Below are 24,807 nucleotides of genomic sequence, written 5' to 3'. Positions count from 1 at the left end.
GATAGATCATTCTATAGCGCCATCTCTTTCGGACACTCAAAAACCATGTCATGACCGAGTGAGACAGAATACAAGAAGACATCCATTTCGATCTTATTCATGAAAGTTTAGCTCAATATGGGGAGTCAACTACGAGCACAGTAGAATGAAGCCCCCATATTATCATGGGTATCAATAACAATTCAATTAGATCTATAATTATAAAAGAAATACGTAGTCGTGTCTTTCATTACAACGTATATCTGACTGTTACATTTCCAGAAAGAGTTATGGGCTATGGCACGTTACCATTTTCAACTCGATGCCTTTATCAAATAAAATTTAAACAAGATTTAATTAATTAATTTAATAAATAAATATAATAATTAATTTAATAAATATAAGAACATTCGTATCAATTGTGACAAAATAAATTGATAGCACTGCTTATGAATTACAAATAAATTATAATATGTAAAAAATATTAATTAAAACAAGAAGAAAAACACATCGTTAATTTTCGGGTAAAACTACACTTTGGTCTAATGTTAAAAAAATCATCTTAATGAAATTGTATAAAAATGTAACTTTAAATACGAAAACAAAATATAAAAAAATACAATCTGTATAACAATAACCAGAATAACAACATAATAAACATTAATATTATAAACAAATGCAAAATTTTGTAAAATAAACTTTATAAACATTCAACATAATTTTTTCATAAAAAAAAGATAGACGATACTGTAATCTGTTTGCACGCCATGTCATATAAGTATATATATATAAAAAAATAAGGATACATCTATATGATAACTTCAGTAAATCATTACCTACTTAATATTAAACAAAAATATTTATTTTCTGTACACAATATTAAGAAAATTATTTAAAAAATAAATCATTTATTAATTTACAATTAAAACAAACATGAACATAAGGAATATAATATAACTAATATAGTAACACATAAGTAACATTCATTTGAATGCAAAAAACAATTCGGGTTAGTTAATGTACTGTTTAATATAAATAAAATAAAACATTGCACAGCCGTAAGGGTAAGAAAAGTTAGTTGTTTTCAATATAGATCTTATAACAGAAAATATAATATAGCTCGTAACTTAACGATGATTTATTTGTCATTAATTTGTGAAAGACTACTGATGCAAAACACTCAATAATGAATATCATTAATATGTCAGTACATACTTGAATTATTCATGCATATATCTACGTACTTCGATTGTGCATTTAGAACATCGAAAATTGTTAACATAATATTATATAAATGTCATGCCCGGGAATATGTAATGGTTATGTACCATTTAATGAATTGATTAAGGTTTTGTGTTTTAAAATTCGTACCTATATATTTCTGATTCAATAAAAGTACTTGTCTAGTGTAACATAGTTGAATATTATAAGGTCAAAAATAACTACAAAAATCTAAGATCACCAATTTTTTGAGGTCATAATTAATTATATAAAATTTTTAAAACATATAAGAAAAACAACAACATATAAGAAATATTTATATGTAAAATATTTTCTCTAAAATAATATAGGTATTTTTTTATAGTTCATAAAGTTTTGCCATATTATTTTTATTTCATGAAGACGGGTAAGATATTCTCAATTATTAAATCTGGTGCAGTAAATGTGATTAAAATTATAAAAAGAAAAATATAAAATACAAAATGTATAGCGATTTTTAAGTAATTTGAACACAAAAAGTTTGTACTTATGTACCGTTTGTTTCATCCTTCTTTAGTCACCATATTACTCATAACTTTTTTCCAATATTATGCAGTAGTTATTGATTTCAATCATATTGAAAAAAATATTAAGAGACATTTCATTCTCTTAATAAATTTACCAAAACATAATCACAAAACTTAAAACATCTCACCCGTCCGACCAATGATAGTAAAAACCAATGTAAATCAATACATAACCCTCCCATGAACCTGCAGCCGCTATCGATCAACGAAAATGGGCTGAAAATGGTCGTAATAAAACTATAGTAAAAAACAATTTAAATCACATAATACACTACTTTGAAACTAAATCTGCCTAAAACGATGATGATTGTGAAGCAGCCCCTATTGACCAAAAAATGTGCTCATAATCATGATACAACCTGTATTTACCAAATAAAATAGGCTCAAAATGACGATACAACCACTATTGACAAACAAAAATGGGCTCTATATGTGATACAACCGCTATTGCCATCAAAAAATGGACTCAGATTGAAAATTGACGATACAGATTATATTAACCAATAATAATCTGCTAATAGCGATACAACCCCTATCGAAAGAAAAATGGGCTCACAATTTGATGATGATTACTCATTGTGATGCTGCTGCTGGTTGGAGTGCGTGTGTGGCAAGTGTCCCGGCGGCTGTGGGTACGTCACGCTGCGGCTCGGAGACCCCTCGTACATGATTTGTGCTGGCATGCGCTGGTTCTGTTGCCCGTCCTCTGGCCCGTACGGATTTTGGACCTGCAAGCGTTTGGTCGATCATATAGATTAGCTATTTGCAGGTGATTAGTTGCAGAAGATTCCGGAGATTATTTCTCCGAAGATCATCAACAACGCGCAAATACAAACGATCGTCGTAAATTTTCCGGAGGAAAACAAACAGCGGAGTGTTATCCTACAATCATATTTTATGGTATTTGGTAAACGAAATAAAGGATCTTTTACCGACAATATTTTTTCCTATACCTATGGTTTCCATAGACGACAACCTGCTAGTGACCGAGAGGCTCCCACACATAACTGCGCATCCGCATCGCATCGTGAATATCTACGCACTCGCAACAGCTCGCAAGAATGTTGCGAAAAAACTTTGCAATATTTGTGCGAGCACGTCACACTCGGTGACCATTGTTTCTGCTCTGAGACAGTATAGGCGAAAGTCGTCCATACATGAGACATTTTTATGGCTCAAAATATTATTTTTCTTCACTTTACATGCCACTGAAGGCTTGGTCACCTGACCGTTCCCTTGCCTCACGAAATTGTTCCTGCGATATCGCAAAGCATCGCATCGCGGTTTTGTGTGAGAGCCCAAACCTTCTCTCATATCCAGCGATTTATGAAGTGTTGCTATTTGTTTTCCCTTCATTTTGAAGGTCGTACCAATTATTCCATAATATACCTACCGCCATTAGTGTGATACTAAGGTACAGATTGTACTGTAGAACTATTAATGTTCTCAGAATAATATAAACTCTGGATAAAAGATATGCTTTTATTTTAGTCTATCGTTGTTGTTTTTCGTTTATATATAAATGCAGAATAAAAAAGAAATTGAAATTAAACCTAAAACAAAAAATCAAAATTAAATCTGAAATTAACCTAAGAAGAGAGAAGGTGAATAGTGTATCAGTAGTGTCTCCAGTTTGTAAATAAATCTTAAAGATTTTTTACCTAAAAATTGTCATCAGGATTTACAAGCAACACATTTAACTATTTGAAATGAAGTAGAGTGAAGTCAATTAGCGGGTGCTAGAACACCATCAAGGTTACTGGAGAAATATCCTAAGATTTCTAAGTGAGTAATAAGTCGGGAAATGAAACTTTGACTTAATTTTAGGACAATACTACTTATTTCAAAATACAAATAAGTAACGTATAAGTTTATCGTTGGATAACCTTATTAGTTATGAATACTTGAAGCGTGTTATAACAGCTAATAAATAACAAACGTTTGCTTCTTAACATTTAAATACAAATAAAATATAAATATCTTAAAATATTTTGTCTACACTACACTTTTTAAATCAAGTTTCATGACTTTTCTCATGATATTTAAAATATGATATCTATTCAGATATTTTATACACGACCTATCTACACAGAACTTCTTATCACAAAAAACCTCCACGTAAAACATTTCCCGACTTATTACCCAACGGGACGGCACAACACCAATCACCTGATCGCAATAGCAATGCCATCACGTCGGCTCTCGGCAATGAGCAAGACTCTCCTACGTCTCTGCTTCCTCGTCCCTACTGCGCCTGGGGTGAGGGGGGAAAAAATGTAACTTACATTGATAAGCGGTTGCAGCATCCCTAGGCGGGCGAGCAGCAGCTGCTCCTTCACTTGCCGCAGCTCCTCCTGCTGGCGCACGATCATCTGCTGCAACTCCTCGTGTTTGCGCTGCAACTGCTCCTGCCACGGCCACTAGCTCGCATCATCGTAACCAAACACTTTCACGTTACAATGGGCTTTATCGATCGCTGCACTTTGATGCCGATTTTGTGTGGCTCATATGGATGATGTTTGAATTATGTGACGCGAGGTGAGGACGCGGAGCGGAGATATAGCAAAATAATGTTAGTCCACTTCCTTGTGCGATCTATGCGTGGACTTTCTTACGAATGTCATGTGTGTTACAGTAGTCATTTGCCGCGACTTCAAGCATCTCTTTTATAAATTTATAAATTTATAAAGAATAGAAAAAATTCGATCACGAGGCGGGACTCGAACCCGCATCCTTCGCGCCATTCCGGGGCGGATGCCTAACCAACTCAGCCACTCGTGACCCGCCTGAGCAATCGAATTTATTCTATCCTTTCAGTTTTATGTGTCTTAAGGGACACACCGCGCGCCATCTATTGAGATGATTTAACAACCATCTCAACCAATATGAAGCACTTTTCAGTGAATACAATATTGTAACGATGGAACACGACCTTTTCTTGAATTTATATTTTTTGGTTTTTATGGCATTCAAATGCTTTACAAATATAAATTTATAAAGAATAGAAAAAATTCGATCACGAGGCGGGACTCGAACCCGCATCCTTCGCGCCATTCCGGGGCGGATGCCTAACCAACTCAGCCACTCGTGACCCGCCTGAGCAATCGAATTTATTCTATCCTTTCAGTTTTATGTGTCTTAAGGGACACACCGCGCGCCATCTATTGAGATGATTTAACAACCATCTCAACCAATATGAAGCACTTTTCAGTGAATACAATATTGTAACGATGGAACACGACCTTTTCTTGAATTTATATTTTTTGGTTTTTATGGCATTCAAATGCTTTACAAATATAAATTTATAAAGAATAGAAAAAATTCGATCACGAGGCGGGACTCGAACCCGCATCCTTCGCGCCATTCCGGGGCGGATGCCTAACCAACTCAGCCACTCGTGACCCGCCTGAGCAATCGAATTTATTCTATCCTTTCAGTTTTATGTGTCTTAAGGGACACACCGCGCGCCATCTATTGAGATGATTTAACAACCATCTCAACCAATATGAAGCACTTTTCAGTGAATACAATATTGTAACGATGGAACACGACCTTTTCTTGAATTTATATTTTTTGGTTTTTATGGCATTCAAATGCTTTACAAATATAAATTTATAAAGAATAGAAAAAATTCGATCACGAGGCGGGACTCGAACCCGCATCCTTCGCGCCATTCCGGGGCGGATGCCTAACCAACTCAGCCACTCGTGACCCGCCTGAGCAATCGAATTTATTCTATCCTTTCAGTTTTATGTGTCTTAAGGGACACACCGCGCGCCATCTATTGAGATGATTTAACAACCATCTCAACCAATATGAAGCACTTTTCAGTGAATACAATATTGTAACGATGGAACACGACCTTTTCTTGAATTTATATTTTTTGGTTTTTATGGCATTCAAATGCTTTACAAATATAAATTTATAAAGAATAGAAAAAATTCGATCACGAGGCGGGACTCGAACCCGCATCCTTCGCGCCATTCCGGGGCGGATGCCTAACCAACTCAGCCACTCGTGACCCGCCTGAGCAATCGAATTTATTCTATCCTTTCAGTTTTATGTGTCTTAAGGGACACACCGCGCGCCATCTATTGAGATGATTTAACAACCATCTCAACCAATATGAAGCACTTTTCAGTGAATACAATATTGTAACGATGGAACACGACCTTTTCTTGAATTTATATTTTTTGGTTTTTATGGCATTCAAATGCTTTACAAATATAAATTTATAAAGAATAGAAAAAATTCGATCACGAGGCGGGACTCGAACCCGCATCCTTCGCGCCATTCCGGGGCGGATGCCTAACCAACTCAGCCACTCGTGACCCGCCTGAGCAATCGAATTTATTCTATCCTTTCAGTTTTATGTGTCTTAAGGGACACACCGCGCGCCATCTATTGAGATGATTTAACAACCATCTCAACCAATATGAAGCACTTTTCAGTGAATACAATATTGTAACGATGGAACACGACCTTTTCTTGAATTTATATTTTTTGGTTTTTATGGCATTCAAATGCTTTACAAATATAAATTTATAAACGCGGTGTGTCCCTTAAGACACATAAAACTGAAAGGATAGAATAAATTCGATTGCTCAGGCGGGTCACGAGTGGCTGAGTTGGTTAGGCATCCGCCCCGGAATGGCGCGAAGGATGCGGGTTCGAGTCCCGCCTCGTGATCGAATTTTTTCTATTCTTTATAAATTTATATTTGTAAAGCATTTGAATGCCATAAAAACCAAAAAATATAAATTCAAGAAAAGGTCGTGTTCCATCGTTACAATATTGTATTCACTGAAAAGTGCTTCATATTGGTTGAGATGGTTGTTAAATCATCTCAATAGATGGCGCGCGGTGTGTCCCTTAAGACACATAAAACTGAAAGGATAGAATAAATTCGATTGCTCAGGCGGGTCACGAGTGGCTGAGTTGGTTAGGCATCCGCCCCGGAATGGCGCGAAGGATGCGGGTTCGAGTCCCGCCTCGTGATCGAATTTTTTCTATTCTTTATAAATTTATATTTGTAAAGCATTTGAATGCCATAAAAACCAAAAAATATAAATTCAAGAAAAGGTCGTGTTCCATCGTTACAATATTGTATTCACTGAAAAGTGCTTCATATTGGTTGAGATGGTTGTTAAATCATCTCAATAGATGGCGCGCGGTGTGTCCCTTAAGACACATAAAACTGAAAGGATAGAATAAATTCGATTGCTCAGGCGGGTCACGAGTGGCTGAGTTGGTTAGGCATCCGCCCCGGAATGGCGCGAAGGATGCGGGTTCGAGTCCCGCCTCGTGATCGAATTTTTTCTATTCTTTATAAATTTATATTTGTAAAGCATTTGAATGCCATAAAAACCAAAAAATATATTTTCAGCATCTCTTTTATCAACAAGTTTTGTCCCACAAAACAAGTGAAGAATGAAGTCGGTTATGCACTTATAACCACTTACACTTTTACAATGAAAGCATGCGATGATTGAAAAGCGTGCTATGAGAGTTGCAGCAGTTAGTATGCACAACTATCGAACAGCACATTGGATATAACCTGAATCTTAATAATCTTTTGATTGAGAATATTGAACTAAAAGGGTGCAAAGGTCTTTTATGTACTTTAAGTTTCAACCATATGTATGCAATTAAAAGTGTGCCTTCTACGATGTGTCAAATAAAAATGTCAATAAAACCCATTGTAATAAATTGAAACTAAAGAAAACAAAAATGACATAATAAATTAAATTAGATTGCCAATATGAAATGTAATTATATCGGTCATATTGCCAGTTTACATGCTGCTGTCACAACTTCTAAAGATTAGTTAGATTATTCTACTTATAAAAAATATGAAATAAAATTAGATATTAAAGAAGAAGAAAAAACTTAACTTAAATATTATGAAATGTTATTTAATTGCAGCTAATCATTTCTTATGTGATATTAGTAACTGTTCGAAATATTAAAAATTAAAATTAATATTCAAAACAATTATTTGGAATTTAATAACATCGCTGTGCTTATCCTAATACATTATATTTTATTTATTAATGAAACTTTAACAGAAATGGATGTTTGGGTCATATTATATATAAATAATGATTTAACGGTAGTTTTCCAGCCCGTCCAGTTATGTTAAAGGTGTCCCAATTACCAATATTTTGTAGGGTGAATAATATGAAAAAGTGACAATAGGAGAATAGCTCACCAAAGTGTTAAGTATGAGGTAAATTATGAAGATAATACCTCCAATCTTTATGTTATAACCAAACTGCTCATTTATGTGATTTGCATGAGCCTGTAATCTTAATGTGCATGGGTGTTTTGGGTGTTTTAAAACAGATGAACGATTGTGCTGGAATGATTGAGTATAAAATGTGTTGACTTCTTTTTAACCGACTTAAAAAAAAGGAGGAGGTATCAATTCGGCCGGTATGTTTTTTTTATGTATGTACACCGATTACTCCGAGGTTTCTGAACCGATTTACGTGATTCTTTTTTTGTTCGTTGCGGGATGGTGTCAAATTGGTCTCATAAAAATTTTATTCGGATAGGCCCAGTAGTTTTTATTTTATGAGAATTTTTGTCGGTATTTGTAAATGTTGCAAGTGCAAGTTTGAAGTCGGTTGTTTTTAACGCCGTTGTTATTATTAAAACATGTCTTGGTGATTAGTATATAGATCTGTTAATCTTAAGATTCATTATTATTAGAATCAGTCATTTCAAGTCAATATCCGTCAACTCTGTGGGTGTTGCATATAAAATAAATGATGACAGATTTAAAATGTTTTGTGTAAATATTTCCCAGACTGTGTACGAAGTAGGTTAATAAATATGTGTTGACTTCATGGAATATTATTGGCTATTTACACTGATGAAACTCGAGTTGCTTACTAATCTGTAGAGACTATAAATGATGTGTTAATTAAAATCCATCTAAAAATTAATGATCAGATTTTTTGATGTTTCTAAAGACCACAGTAGAGATACACTAAACGCATAATTTCACCTTCACCATTAAGGCCATTATCCAAAATGAAGCCAATACAATGACCCTGAATATATGTATACTGCTGCATACCCAAACTCCAACCATCACTTAAGCACTTTTTGGATACAGCAGATTTAGTGGATAAAATTATCTCCACTCTTTTTTTCTAACTGCAAATATCCGATATAGATCTGTGTAAATCCTTTCTTATTATTTTTAACCATAACCCATGAACTGCAAGCCTTGTGTGCACCAATGTCATTTTACTAGAATCCAATGTAAAACTATGGACATGCGGCCTTGTCAGCAGCTTGCCCGCGACAAGACAACGTAAACCATCGCACACACGAACACACAAATTTTAGTACAATTAATAAGATCCCATAACCATTGATAAGCGCGCTCGCACCAGCTCGTCCGCAACCGCTTTGACGTACTAAAAACAACATGCCTCTCAATTATCTTTAAAAACATCATCAACGTAAAATATCCACTCAAATTTACACTTTATTTCAAGGCAGCAAAGTACAAATCAAAGCTACGCTTAACGCTTATAAAAATATGACGCGTAATCAATTTGGCTGGGATATTTTTTTTTTTTGAGTTAAACTTCTTTAAGCGCGTCGAGAGTAAAATTTCAAGGTCGCGTCATGGCAATATCGTCACGTCATGGAGTAGGCGACGTTGGTATTTTTTAATCTTGCCAAGGAAGTTTCACTTCTGACACGTGTTCTGGGCGCACACGCTTTAATTTGGTTATATTGTTTGTAGTACGTCCATACTCCATACCCCTCGATCGCTGTCCAGTATCCCACCCACCTGTATCTGCGCCTGGTCGGAGGACACGATGACCGGCAGCGGGGGCAGTATCGGCAGCACGCCGGGCACCGTGACCCCAACGTACGGGGCCGGCTCCAGGTACTGGGCACCGATCCCGTGCTGCGGCACCACTGCCGGCTCCACCGCCTTGTGCGGCGCGAACATCGTGCGGTTGTGGAAGTCCGTCTCGCGGGCCTCCATGCGGCTCGGCACTTCTTTGCTCTGTTGGACAGTTAGATGATTCGCTACTAGATCTAGAACAATTCTGCGCAGAAATATGTTTCGGGATATATTCATTGGTCTGTTGGATAATTAGATTACTCCTTACATTTCTTTAGCGCTAGCCCGAACCTGCGCAGAAGTAATAAATAAGGTATTTGAGTGATACCAATTTTGGAGTAATAATTATTGTATTACGGGCGCAACAGTAACCATGGGCAGTAATCGCTTCCACGTTTCATTATTTATTTATTATTTATTTATTAAAACAGCCCCACAGAACATCGGCCTGTAATAGTAGCATGTACAATGTTTCGTACAATGAGTGGAGGAGATAGAGGCTCGATTTCTTATACACTGATCCTTTCTTAGTAAGGGACAATCCTTATCTTCTGCCAATGTTCATGAGCTGTATGCGATCCACCAACTTTATCAACCCAAAAAAAAAATACCATCGAATTGAGAACCTCCTCCTTTTTTTGAAGTCGGTTAAAAAAAATGTCCATCATAAACATACGTTACGTCCCGCCAATTAGTGATTTTTTGCTTGTTTACCTTTTACCGTGGTTGCCTGGAAGAGATCACTATTAAGTGATAAGGCCGCCAAAATAGTTGTACTCTGTTCTATGTGTAAGTAGTTATAAGGTTTCTTAACTGTGTGCCTAGTGCGAGTTTTCATCGAGTACGAAACGTTACTATCGCGTCTGCGTCACAGCGAAATTTGTATGGGGAATCAAAGCTTCCCCATACGTCCGCTAGGGGCGCTGTTCGATTTCCCATACTAATTCGGCTGTGACGCAAACGCGATAGTAACGTTTCGTACTCGATGAAAACTCGCACTAGGCACGCTGTACAACTATTAAAGGGTTAAATAAATAAATAAATAAATACGTCTCTCGAGCTGGAGCGCTGCGAGGAGCGCGAGTCGGCCGACAGCATGCTGTTCTCGTAGCCGGCCGAATAGCGCGTGTGCGACGCGCGCGACCACGACGTGCTCGCCGTGTGCGCGCCCACGTGCGCGTGCGTGCCGCTCGTGCTGCCGGCTGACGCGGACTTCACGGACGGCGGCTGTAGATAATAACAATCACTACATAGTATACAAGTGATAACTGCGTTAAAAACAACCGACTTCAAACTTGCACTTGCAATATTTACAAATACAGACAAAAATGCTCATAAAATAAAAACTACTGGGCCTATCCGAATAAAATTTTTATGGGACCAACTCGACACCATCCCGCATCGAACAAAAAAAGAATCACGTAAATCGGTTCAGAAACCTCGGAGTAATCGGTGTACATACAAAAAAAAAAAACACCGGCCGAATTGATAACCTCCTCCTTTTTTTGAAGTCGGTTAAAAACAAAGTCGCTTTTAAGCTATTGCATAGCTTCTATCGCGGGCCTTGAGCGCGGGGACCGAATCCAGAAATTGCGTAACGAAGAACCTCACGCTCCCCACTCCGACAGGCACGGAGGTGTGGCTTGAAGACATGCTGTGCTTTACCGCGGCAGTCCCCAAGTGCTACACGTATTTTTTTATGTCCCTATGTTCTTATGTCCCTTTGTATGCTTAAATCTTTAAAACTACGCAACGGATTTTGATGCGGTTTTTTTAATAGATAGAGTGATTCAAGAGGAAGGTTTTAGTATATAATTTATTAGGTTTTAGACAAAGCGGGCGTTAAACTAATTATATTATAAAAAAAGACGTGTGGCACTCGGGGATTGCCGCGGTAAAGGCTATTGCATGCTATGCCTTCATGCCACACCTCCGTCCCGGTCGGAGTTGGAAGCGTGAGGTTTTTTCGTTACGGAATTTCTCGATTCGGTCCCCGCGCTCAAAGCCCGCGATAGAAGCTATGCAATAGCTTAAAAAATATCTCGTTTATTTAGTACTAATACATAACACAATACAATTTAAACTCGACGATCGCCTCAACTAGGTATATAAACCTCACAGAACAGTAAAAACTAATAGAAGTGTGATGTGGGCGTGGCCCACGTGTCACTAGTAAGGTAAGATCACCTAACTTGCTCTCAGTTGTGCGCAGAAAAATATTCGAGTCGGTTGTCAGCTGTCAAACCTTTTTTCCATATTTATTCATTAATAAGGACGTGTTGTTTTGTATTAGAGACCAAAAATGATAGCAGACACAATAATATCAGCAATGGAGGCATTTCATACCATCGGTAAGTCTTATTTTAATTTATTTGAAATATATTTTATGTTATAACTTCGCTTGTCGTAATTTGTCAAAAATTTATAAAAATATTAAGTCAAAATGAACCTTAATCCATAAGAAATTAGTACTAATATAGATTGAACAGTAAACAAGACTTTCTGGAATATTATTGCAATAAACAAACGAATGTCGGATTAGTGATGCATGTGGCGCATATCGACAGTATCGATACTTTAGAAAAGACAATCACTATAAAATATTAAATTTTATTTTATTTTTCCTTAGCTTTCATTAGTCCTGTTTATTTATAGATTTTCCAAAGAGGCTAATTTAAAAGAGAAATGGATAAATGCAACGTGACGAGTTAACTGGATGCCGCGGCCGTACAGCACTAAGCAGTCTAACAAAGGCCACCGATACATCAAACCTACGGCAGTTCCAAGATTTAAAATAATGCATAATTTATGTTTGTATTTTGTAAATATAGATTTATACTATTCTATTCCGTTTTTTATTAAAATATAATGATATGAAAAGACGTACTTAGTAGTAATAAACATACTCCAAAATGTGACACATTATACTATACTCATATAATAGAAAGCAAAAAAAATGCACAAAAAAATATTTATTTGTGAATTATCGATAACAAGGCTGACATCCCTTAGAGCATAGCATCAAGTTAATGTCATTAATGTAGAGTGATACAAATTTCAACCATATCTTTATGTGTTGAGGTTCAAAGTTATATGTATCGAAAACTAACGCCCTCTGTTGTGGAGTAGATGAATGTTTTCGAATTTGGAATTTCTGAGCAAAGAGAAACAAAACAGCTAATATGCCTAGAGATGTTATACTAAAATAAACCGTAACTTGTTGTTTTAGGGTACATATTGAAATGCTGAATTTATAACCTAAGTCAGTTTTTACTCAAATTAAGCTGTCCAATCAAAGACATAGTTTACTTGTAGTGTACTGTATAACTATCGGTTTAAATGTGTGGGTTTGGCGACACTGGTTTTCATACTAATTATGACATTATAGCACTTCTATTTTGTTCTTACTGTTCTGTGATAAACCTGTAAATTATATTAAACTAGCTATCCGACCGCGGCTTCCACCGCGTAGTTCCCGTTCCCGTGAGATTTCCGGGATGAAACCTATCTTATGTGTTAATCTAAGTTACCCTATATATGTGTGCTAAATTTCATTGTAATCGGTTCAGTAGTATTTGCGTGAAAGAGTTATAAACATACACATCCATCCTCACAAACTTTCGCATTTATAATATTATAGTGGGAAGTAGAATTAACAAAATTGGGAAAATATATGATATCAATACTTAACTTTCTACTATCCATAACATATTATGTATAAAACCAATTAGCGAAACTCAGGGTCCCAAGACACAAGTATTTCACTTAGTTTGGGACCCACTGTCATACATCTTAATATATATAAATCTCGTGTCACAATGTTTGTCCTCAATGGACTCCCAAACCACTTAACCGATTTTAATAAAATTCGCACACCATGTGCAGTTCGATCCAACTTGAGAGATAGGATAGTTTAAAAATGTAGGTACCACGGGCGAAGCCGGGGCGGACCACTAGTTTATTGTAAAACATAAAATGGACAAATAAATTTATTTTACCATCTAGTTAATAATAATGATATTATTAACTAGATGGATTTGGACTTAGTACGCAGGTAGTTCAAAAATTCATGAGAACTGCATTTTTAACCGACTTCAAAAAAAAGGAGGAGGTTATCAATTCGGCCGGTATATTTTTTTTTTTTTTTTTTTTTTTTATGTATGTACACCGATTACTCCGAGGTTTCTGAACCGATTTACGTGATTCTTTTTTTGTTCGATGCGGGATGGTGTCGAATTGGTCCCATAAAAATTTTATTCGGCTAGGCCTAGTAGTTTTTATTTTATGAGCATTTTTGTCTGTACTCGATGACTTAATTTCAATGTAGCAAGTAACTTTGATTCACTTCCCGGTAACCGATTGAGCTGAAATTTTGTATACGAATGTAAATTGGATAGCGATGAAACATTATCATGACATGGAGCTGATCTGATGATGGAATCGGAAGGTGGCCATAGGAACTCAGTAATATATTGACTCAACTTTATCGAGTTTGGGCTCGTTTGATTCGTGTTGAAAAATACACTAAAAAGTATTAAATAAAAATAACTGCGTTAAAAACAACCGACTTCAAAAACGGAAAAGTAAGAAATAAAAAAGATTTGATATTATTAATTACTACATATTATTTTTATGTGCTATTTATTAAATAGGTTTGAAGTCGGTGCCAAACACTAAGCACTTAGTATTAAGCCCATGCACCGACATCAAACCTTTTTAGTAAATAGCACATAAAAATAATATGTAGTAATTAATAATATCAAATCTTTTTTATTTCTTACTTTTCCGTTTTTGAAGTCGGTTGTTTTTAACGCAGTTATTCTTATGGGGTAAGGATTACCCAATACCCATTTATCTCTCATAAGAAAGATGCAGTTCATGCATAAAGCATGAGGGACACAATTTAAAGCAGAACAACTCTGCTTAAAGCATTGCAGTGTTAATTGTTGGTTTAGTGCAACATATTGCAAAAGTCAAATATTGAAAATCTATTAATTCAACGAAAAGCATATACATTTACCTGCGATAGTGAATGGTAGGAGTTCCCATACGCCTCGCTCGTCTCCGACATATAAGATGGTGACATAGCCACCATGGTTTCTTCCGGAGCTTCCTTCAGAACCGTTTGATTGACTTCTGGCTGATCCGCCACTTCCATGTCTGTTATTTCTTGTTTTGTGCTCTTTTGTATGTCAGCATAACTAGAATAAGGTGGAATGTTAATCAGCATGTCCATTGAAATTTTAAAGATGGCAAAATTAGAGATTACTTTGAGCAAAATTTCATTACTGTCTCCTAGTACTATATTATAACTTAAAAGTTATGCATACTCCATTGTATGTTGTAGCAGTAATTAAATAAAAAGAAGGGAGAAGTACAAAAAGACATTTCATTCAGACATTAATTCATTTACATACCTCACAACTCGATGTGTACACATAACAAACTCTGGCTTGGAGTTCCACTGATGGTATGTGATGTAGAACCGTGTCTGCAGCCAGATCCATTGTTGGCCTTTGGTTAGGAATCTGTAGTAGCACGACGTCAACTCGCCCTTTTGCATTACTGGAAAAATATAAAATATTTCATATAGATGAATAAATCTCGCATCGATCATACGATATATACGAAAAATGAATAAAAAGTAAAACTCTATTTAAGCTATGAGTCGTATATTTTCTCTCGGCTGACTAGGAACAGGAACCTCCACAACCTAACTATATAATAAACCTTTAGTAGTGAGTACTCACAGGCTTCATGGCAGGTGACGACCTTCTCCAAGTCGTCAAAGTGGTAGTAGTCATAGCCAGAAGTGCCCAAGACCTCAAACGGCAAGTATCCAATGATAGGCGGAGCGCGATGGTCCAGGAACAGGAACTTCCACTCGAGGCTGTGCCGCGAAGTGAACTCGTTGCGGCTCGTGTCAACCAGTGACACGTCTCGGATCAGTTGAGGCGTGCACAACCTTCCAGTGCATATGAATAGCAGCCTAGATCGAAGAAGTTAGTTAAAATACGTGAATTTTAAAATTAATGTATAGCTAAACTAGCCGAATCACTCAAAAAAGCAGAACTTGAAATAAAAGATGAATTGAACGAAAGGTAAAAAAATAATAAAAAAAACACCGAAGAAGATAACAGTTACATTTTACCTAGAGTCGGGATCCAGTTGGTACATATCGTCGCCATCTATTTGTTTCGTGTTGACACCTGAAAATCACATTTAATTAAAACACCGTTTCTCATTAATTACCTCAACCAACATCTAAAGAGGAGGAGAAGGAGGTTCTGAGTTCGTCCGTAATTTTTTGGGAGGTAACAACTCAACAAATTTCTAATGGCTAAACCGATTTTGAAGTCTTATTATTATGATATATATGATGTCTTATCTCTACAGACAGACTTGAAAGACAGAAAGTTATTCTGTTGTAGTCTGTAGTATAATAAATTATGTATATCACAGTGTAGATATGAATATTATCAAATGCTAAAGACAACATGGTAATTACCGCGAAAAAATTAAATACCGCGTGTGAAATATTCTAACAATACCATCTAAAATAAATGATTTTATAAGAGAACAGTAATTACTTACGAAAATGTCCATTGAACTCCACAAGCTCATATGTAATCTCATCCCGGAAATCCAATGTGCCCCGTTGTAAATGACATTGGAACTTGATTTCATTCTCTGGAATTGTATCAAATAATTCACTATTTGTGCTTCAAAAGTGGGTACATAATCTATTTTTTTTTCAAATGTGCACTGGCGGTCTCAACCAGAAATCAGCATCCATTGCATATAACAGCTTAAAACGGATGCCACACTTTTGATAATTGTTGAGTTCTTATACATTTTTAACTGACTTTAAAAGAAGTAGGATTTTTTTGGGTTAGTTTCAGAACTTTGTACTGTATGGAACTGATTTTGATATTTTTTTTTTATTTGAAAACGGTTTAAGCTCCTCTCTGGACCTATTTTGGTCTAGTTCTGATATTTAGTAGGATTAACAATGGGTTCAATAGTGCTTTTACATAGCCTTTTTAATTATACATTTGGATATTGTTTATCTGAATCTCGCTGCTCGCTTCATATCTGCCCGGAATGACCTTTTTTCCATTAAAAATAATTTGGGATCCAAGCGGGCATCAGTTCAATCGTTCTTAAGTTATAAAAGGAGAAAATAAAAGGATTTTTCAAACGACTTCATTGAATACTTAATGAAGTACTTGTATCTATAGCTATACAGCTATAGATACAAGTACTCCACTCTCCTAAATATTTTTTAAGACTCATTAAATTCAGTTATATATTTTCTAAATACCTGATAAAATAAGTAAACATGCAGTAGGTAGGCAACGATGCAGAGAATATAAGATCGAATTTTTAACGATCATTTATCAAGCCCATTAAGTTCAACACCTACAGTTTACGTTATAATAGTTAACAATGTTTGGATACAAGTTAAAATTGGTCTATTATTCAGGTAAATAACAAAATCAAGATATAACATAAAACAGAAAAAAATACATATATCTATGCATTGCTTGAAAATAAAGTAAAAATAAACCGCATTATGCAAATCCTATTACGTATGATGAATATTTTTTAAATGATCACACTTTTAGTAATAACTAGATATACCTATCTCAATTATAGTTACAAAGTACCTACATGTTTTAATACAACACTGCACTGGAAAATCCTGCTTAGTGGTTTTTTGTCTGGTATAAATTGTCCCATTAATTATCGATTATTGTTCAATTCGCTTTTGCTTTTCTTAACATTTATATGATACATAATGACAATTATTCGCAAGCAACAAATATATTTTAAGTAGCTTTCCGCTCACGGCTTCGCCCACGTGATCAATGGAAAAATACCATGGAAATGAGATGATTCACAGCGGTAAAGCGAAACCTATATCATAATATCACTCTCATATCTATCACCAGACACAACAATTAAAATCGCTCCATTGCAACGCAATACAAAGAAAGTAACACACTTTCGCATTTATAATATTACTAGCTTCCACCCGCGGCTTCACAAAATTCGCACATTTCCAGTTCCCCAGATAAAATTATACTATATCCTTTCTTGTGTCTCGAAGTATCTCTGTACCAAAATTTCAAAAATATCGGTTCAGTGGTCGAGGCGTGTAGAAGAGAGAGAGACAAAGTCAGAAAGACAGTGTTACTTTCGCATTTATAATAATATTAAAGAGTAATATATTCCACCCGTGGCTTCGCTCTCGTGGTAAAAGGAAGTTCCCATGAGTATGAGATGTTTCCATGTCAGCTTAAATAACTCGCCAGATAGGGAGGTGCTATCCCCAGACACAAAAACCATACTAATACTTACTACGAATTACTAAGGTACAACGTAAAGAATTACAAACAAACATACTTTCGCATTTAAAATATTTATTATCTAGTATCCAGTATGGATAAATATGCAAATACAATAGACAACGTCACTCCGCTTTTTTAAATTTTAAGTAACTCAAAGCTTTATAAAATGTAAACAAAAAACTTTATAAAATATGAAACATTTATTTCACAAGCATCATATACATAATGAAACCGTATAAAAATTTGCCCCGCATTGTTTTATTTTAATATTATTCCAAGTTTGTTTGTGTACAAAAGGCAAGTATTACACACAAATATTTGTAAAGCTACACAATAGGAAAACCTCAAGATTTTTAGGTACAATGTTTTAAAGCTTTATGTAATTTCGCATCAACACTAAACACACAGTTCAAGTAGCAACATAAAAGTCAATCGCATTGCGGTATTGCAAATAAATTAATCATAAATAGCATTTATTAACTAGTTAAGAAAGATCTAATAATAATAGTAGCTCATAATCTCTTTGCAGACACGAGAAAATACCGTCGCTACGCGGCAGCTATAATCCTGTGATAATAGACCAATTTATATTTTATATACAAATAAATACAATTAATACTTCTTCATTGTACTTTACACATTAAAAACAAATTCAATTAAATATTTAATATAATAATTATGAATTGATACTGACCTTCTGTTATTGGCTGATTTGGATCTACAGTCGGCCCTGAATTCTGTAGAAGATTGAACAAATTCGGTCGGTCATCTTCATACGTAAGATCAAATATTGTAGTATTCAGAATATCGCTCTGGAATAAATTTACATAAAATATTAAAATTGAAGGTTAACATGAAATATTAAAAAAGATGTATCATGTTTTATAACAATTTTGTTTATTATTTTATACATTAGTGTATACAGGGTGGAAGGTTAAGATGGGGCATGAAAGGTTTCGCGATTTCTGACTTTTCTAGTACTCATACCTCAGTTGGTCTTTTAGAGTGTTTTGATCCCCATGAGAAACTGGATCGATTGGCATCAAAAAAATTTTTTTTTAAAACTGCCGATTTCCTTGCTGACCGTACATTTTTTCAAAAATCTGTGAATGCAGATTAAAATTTCTCAAGAATTTAAGGATAGTCTCCTAAGAACGTTTTCATGTAGCTACAACGGTTAAGGTACCTGCCCTTCATGCCCCATCTTAACCTTCCACCCTGTATATGTCGTGGCAATATCGTAAATTTGCTCATTTCATGAAATGGCCAACATAGTTTGATCAGATGGTTAAATCGTCAACGTTTCACGATTTGGTCATCGACATTTGGCCAGATCGTATAAAATATCTTAGAGAGTCCATAAAACATTAAAAAATTCAGAATATTTTAAGAACTTGTTTATTGTCATTTAAGTTAGTGCCGCGGTAGCGCCGGCGAATACCAGAAGCGAATGGTTTTTTCAATAGCAAACAGTTAGGTTAGGTTAGGTTATACTTTAATAAACAACGCCGGCGAGTGCCAGAAGCGAATCGCTTTTTAAAAAAGAAACAAAAATGGTCGCATTTCGTGAAATGGCCATCCACGTTTGGCCAGATCGACGATCTGGCCAAATATGGATGACCAAATCGTGAATCGTTGACGATTTAACGATCTGGCCAAACTAAATTGGCCATTTCATGAAATGAGCAAATCTACGATATGGCCACGACTTCTATATTTACCGGATTGTGTCCAAGTAATGAGGTTATTCCCTCGGATACGTAGTAAATTCGTCCAGTTGCCGAGAAAACCATAACAAAACCCTCCAAGGCCTCCAAAACAAGATAAGTGAATTCCTCATTTGATAGAAAAGCAGGTTTCCAATCCTCTTGTACATCATGAGCGCGAGACCTCACGGTTATTTCTGGAGAACATAAAAATTTGTTGTGTAATTATTATCATGAAACATTAAAACCAATAATATAAATATATATTTAACTAGCTGTTCCCCGCGGTTTCACTCGCATTCTTCCGCAGTCCGCTCCTGTTAAATTCCTTCCTCGATAAATGGGCTATCTAACACCGAAAGAATTTTTCAAATCGGACCATGTAGTTCCTTAGATAAGCGCGTTCAAACAAACAAACTCTTGAGCTTTATAATATTAGTATAGATTCTCTTTGCCAATAAATATAATACTTAGCAATTCAAATGAATAAAAGATAAACTCATGACTTGACAAAAATAATTAATATTACAATTTTTTTTTTCGAGAACAGGCAAGTACTGATTATTATTATTGTAATTACATTGAGGGCTAGGCACTGAGGTTGCCATCTTGAAATCTTTGAAGTACTCATTTCCAGTATAACAAAACAAGATTTGAATGAATTGGAAAAATGTAATAAACAACAAGATGGCACCCTTATAAACAAATTTTGAGGATATTAATTTTATATTTTATAATAGTTAAATAAAGAATAGAAAAAATTCGATCACGACGCGGGACTCGAACCCGTATCCTTTCGCGCCATTCCGGGGCGGATGCCTGACCAACTCGGCCACTTGTTAATCATCTCAATCTAATCTAAAAACATAAAAAACTGTACCATTATGGTTCTTCAAAAATGAAATAGTTGATTTCAGAACAGTTGACTTGTCCATTTTTCTGTTGTTTGTGGACACCATTGCACCCAACTCATTCACAAGCATGTTGAACTGGTCTCGACGTTTCTTTTCACTTAAGTTGCGAGTCCTCCTAAAAAATTTCAAGATTAATTATTGATGTTTGCCTCATACTAAACATATCATAGTTTTTTATCAACCAATTCAATTTAACTAATTTAGGAGCACTCAATGAGGGTTTTCAGATGATTAATTTTGATTCTGTTGAATATTATCTTGTATCTCACATAAACTTTCCTTAAATTAATTCTCAATGCTACATGACTTTTAAAACACTGCTAGTTTTAAATAATAGTGTGTATCAATTTTAGCTCACTCTTCTATAACAAGTTAATCCTCAATATTTGCTAGTATTGCTATGCTGCTATGCTATTAATTTATCTAATATATAAAATTCTCATGTTACAATGTTAGTAACCATTGTCCTTCAGAACAAAGTTTGCCAGGTCAGCTGTTTTTAATATAATATAATTATCCAACTGTACCCTGGGGCATCACTTGCATGATGCCAAAGTAAAAGGTAGCTTAATTATGTATCAATCCAGACTATAATAATAATAAAGGCGTAGGGATGTGACGACCCCATCGCCCCTGGATGACATATCTGCAATAGATATCCTAACTGCGCAGTCAGTCACCCCGTAAGGCACCTTGTGGCGAGGTGTCAGGGAGTAGCGACCCCGCGGGAACCGAGCTCCTGAGGGAGGCCCTCACCTCTGGACTGTCCTGGTGGTAGTTCGGAGTGAACAATGACGAGGTCCAGGATCCCCCACCTCTCGCTTGCCTTTGTTAGCCGTCCAGAGTGGAGCCACAAGAGCTATATGCTTGGGGGTGGAAGTATCTAATGGCGTAACAGCGGGGAAACTCGGTCCGGGCCTGCGAACTCGCGATGGTGAAACGACACGTCGTGGTGCCGCACGCCTATCCGTTCAGCTGATGTTGCTTGTTGCCATTATCGGTAACCTTTTTGGGAGCCCATCAACCGAACTGGTGAGTCAACATCTGCCATAATTTTCAATTTTTAATATTGAAAAAGCAGATGTCCATAGTCCCCATAGACCCAATTTACCAGTCCATCTAACAGCCGCTTCCATAACCCAGTTTTATTAATTTCCATTTTTTCTGCAATAGTCCTATATTAACCGCGGACTGCCCAGTGCTGTATGTACAGTCATGGGCAGGCTGCAGCTGGTGTCCCATAACACATTAAATTCTCTAAAGGGCCTCTGCGTGTTGGACCTGTGTCCCCACGTAAACCTTCCAAAGGACTGGGTATGTTCGTTCTTGTGGTACACATGTATTATGGAGAGAGACATAATAATAATCCAGACTATAATGTTTTTATTAGGATCACACAAGCATTTAATCTTACAATAATGAATCCCTGTTTACATTTTATTAATAAATCCAGATTATAGTTTCTGGCAAAAACAGAAGCTGAAAGATTGTGTCCTTACTGGTATGAATAAGGAAGGAAGAAGCGAAATGCTTAGTGTGTATAGATGGAACGTCGATGATATAAGGGAGGCAACCAGCCTAGCTGTCTTTATTAGCTGTTTACAATATATTGACAAGAAAGGATTATCAAAAGAAATGGGACTTCTAACATTTTCATTCCAAATGGTGTTGTGGTTTAGCCATGAAAATATAACACCTTCCATGTGTGTATGATTTTGAATTTGAAAACAACATTCAAGAAATGTAGTTAAAAACATTAGAAAAATAAAAATTGTTAAAGCATCGAGAGTACAACAATTGTACTATTGTGAACAATTGTTGACAACCAGTTTCAAATGATAAATGGATAAAAGAAAATTTGTATTGTGGCTTTAGCATAAAGGTTAGAGAAGTGATTTCTATAGATCTGAAATACTGATAAACAATATTCTTATACATAGCATTTCTATACCGACATTTATTTATATATGTATTTAAGTTATATAACTGATTACTCAAGCTACATACCAGATACTTAACATTTTGATTTCCACTCCTATTACAAATAGTATTAGATCAACAATATTATGTACAGATTTCAAAAATTTTATATTAATATATTACACACTCAAAATTAGAATTGCGAATTGCAAAAGTAATGCATCTACATACTATATTATGTTAAAAGAGTTTCTGCATAGCCACTTGTTACCCTACTACATCAATATGTCATAAAAACTATATTTTAATATGAACTGGGTATTAGCAAAGGTAATATCGATCAATAATAATCAATATTTACTACAAAATCAATAACATTGGTTATAAACGCTTCCGTTTTATTTCTGTTCTATAGAGTACCTTGTTGCTCACCTTTTGGTATCGTCTTTATCGTCCCCGTCGTCGTCCATGGTGATGATTTTTTTATGAACTACTTTATACTATAAAACCAGGTTTAGCACATTGCACAAAAACACTATTCTAATAAGCCATTGTAACCGGTTTTCAAAAGATGAATTTGCTCCACAAATTATTAAGTATTCAGGAAGATTTGACGCGAATTTGTAAACAACATATTATAATATTTGCACAGATTAGCCATTTCACTGTATATTGAAAAAGATTTATGTCCAAGGTTTGGTGAGATATAAAGTTCTGCAAAATATTTGTAATATAATCCGAATAAGACTGCACTTCACGTCTACGGAAAATTTCAGATTTTTTTAACTCGATTTTGAGCTGTACACAGAGCTGTATTCCGATCAGATACACGCAATCAATAATCACAAGCAAGTAAGCAACACAGCTAGGTAGGTACAAAAAAAAGTAATTTGCGAATCCTTGGATCCTCTGAGCTTGGATCATTGGCTTGGATCCAATCAGAAACGCAGCATTAAAACAGATTATAAATATTATTAGTTCAAAAACTCCAAAAAGTTCAATGTGTTTTGGTCTTTTGGTAAATATTTATTTAGTGTAATAATATATATAATAGAAAATTATATATAATATGTTTTAATAAATTATTAAACTCATTGTAAATATAAAATGACAATAATTTAGACAAATTTTTACAATAAAAAAAATGTAGACGTGTACTAGTGTACACACTACACACGCAAGAAGTGAAACTGCTTTATAACCTTATTTTTCAAAAAATAATCCATACTAATATTATAAATGCGAAAGTATATGTAAACCAGAATCTGATGGCAATTAGGGAAATCAAAATTTTGAGTATGCAACCCTAGGGAAAATGGACTGAACGATCTTGATACTGCTTATTTTTTATTTTGTCCTCAATATCATTCGTCACATTACAGTGAACAATACTGTAGTTAATAATAAGATATCCACTAAATATTATGTAGGTACATACTTACATGTATAATATACAATATATTACTTTTCCCATTGACCACCGAGCGCCCCGATCGGGGCACGACAACAATAGATTTCTATTGTGTCTGAGATTCTAGGGATTGATGGAATAATATAACATGTATTACATATTATTATTTACACGTACCTATATTTGTATATTTATATTCATTATGCCATGTAAAAATATGGATGTAATGATAATGCAGATCAAAACTAGATTGCTTATAATTTTTTATAAAATAAAATAAAACTATGTTTATTGTCGTAAGTATTAACAGATACACACATTATAAAATTTACTTGGACAGCTTGGACTTGACGTATAGCCGTATTAGAAACTCCTGTAATAAGTTTTCATAAAATTATATTGTAAATAAAACAACAAACAATATTATAGTTACCTACATAATATAATATTTTTAATTTAACGTATCAAAACGGGTAAATCCAATTTACCAATAGAATATTCAAAATGAAAATTGTGATGTGTTTGACCCTTCTTCATCGAATGTTTTTATATACACATTATAAACAACACCTCTTGCTTGTGATCGCAGCGGCTTTTTCGGCATTTTCGAAGATTTTTTAGACGTAATCCTAAAAATTATTCATCAATTGCATCAAAATTGCATAGAAGACAAATAATTTGACAACTAATTTGATAGTTGTCAAATAAAGTTGCCACATGAAAATCTTTTATTTCTTTAATATAAATATGTCATCAGATTCTATTAGACCTATAACTGGGTCTGTCTGTCTGTTACTCAATCACGCTCTGACTACTGAACCACTTTTCATGAAATTTGGTATAGAGATATTTTGATACCCGAG

The 24,807-nt window shown here is 35.1% G+C and overlaps 1 protein-coding gene across 3 annotated transcripts; it reads right to left on the bottom strand.

Moving 5' to 3' along the window:
• Positions 1-1,568: 1,568 nt before the first annotated feature.
• LOC123704927 (circadian locomoter output cycles protein kaput) lies at positions 1,569-23,413 on the bottom strand. 3 transcript variants are annotated; one of them, XM_045653428.1, is made up of 13 exons: positions 22,954-23,413; positions 20,580-20,728; positions 19,715-19,896; positions 18,688-18,805; positions 16,234-16,329; positions 15,791-15,848; positions 15,390-15,628; positions 15,057-15,204; positions 14,660-14,840; positions 10,690-10,866; positions 9,580-9,801; positions 4,052-4,186; positions 1,569-2,494 (listed from the first exon to the last, which is right to left on the bottom strand). In XM_045653428.1, exons 2-13 carry the CDS (start codon positions 20,680-20,682, stop codon positions 2,336-2,338), a joined length of 1,818 nt encoding a protein of 605 aa, XP_045509384.1. In that variant the 5' UTR covers positions 20,683-20,728; positions 22,954-23,413; the 3' UTR covers positions 1,569-2,335. The 3 variants fall into 3 exon arrangements, with proteins under 3 accessions (XP_045509384.1, XP_045509383.1, XP_045509385.1); XM_045653427.1 differs by having other exon boundaries at positions 22,966-23,413; XM_045653429.1 differs by having other exon boundaries at positions 4,052-4,168; positions 22,966-23,413.
• Between the last annotated feature and the right edge of the window lie 1,394 nt (positions 23,414-24,807).

This window comes from Colias croceus, chromosome Z (genome assembly GCF_905220415.1).
Source record: "Colias croceus chromosome Z, ilColCroc2.1".
In the NCBI taxonomy this organism is placed as follows: domain Eukaryota; kingdom Metazoa; phylum Arthropoda; class Insecta; order Lepidoptera; family Pieridae; genus Colias; species Colias croceus.
This window is presented reverse-complemented; position numbering and strand designations above follow the sequence as displayed.

Coding starts and splice junctions, on each gene's coding strand:
- LOC123704927 (XM_045653427.1), bottom strand. CDS start 23,003: ATGGACGACGACGGGGACGATAAAGACGATACCAAAAG. Junction 18,806..19,714: donor CATTACTTGGACACAATCCG/GTAAATATAGAA, acceptor AATTTATTCCAG/AGCGATATTCTGAATACTAC. Junction 15,205..15,389: donor CGTCACCTGCCATGAAGCCT/GTGAGTACTCAC, acceptor ATATTTTTCCAG/TAATGCAAAAGGGCGAGTTG.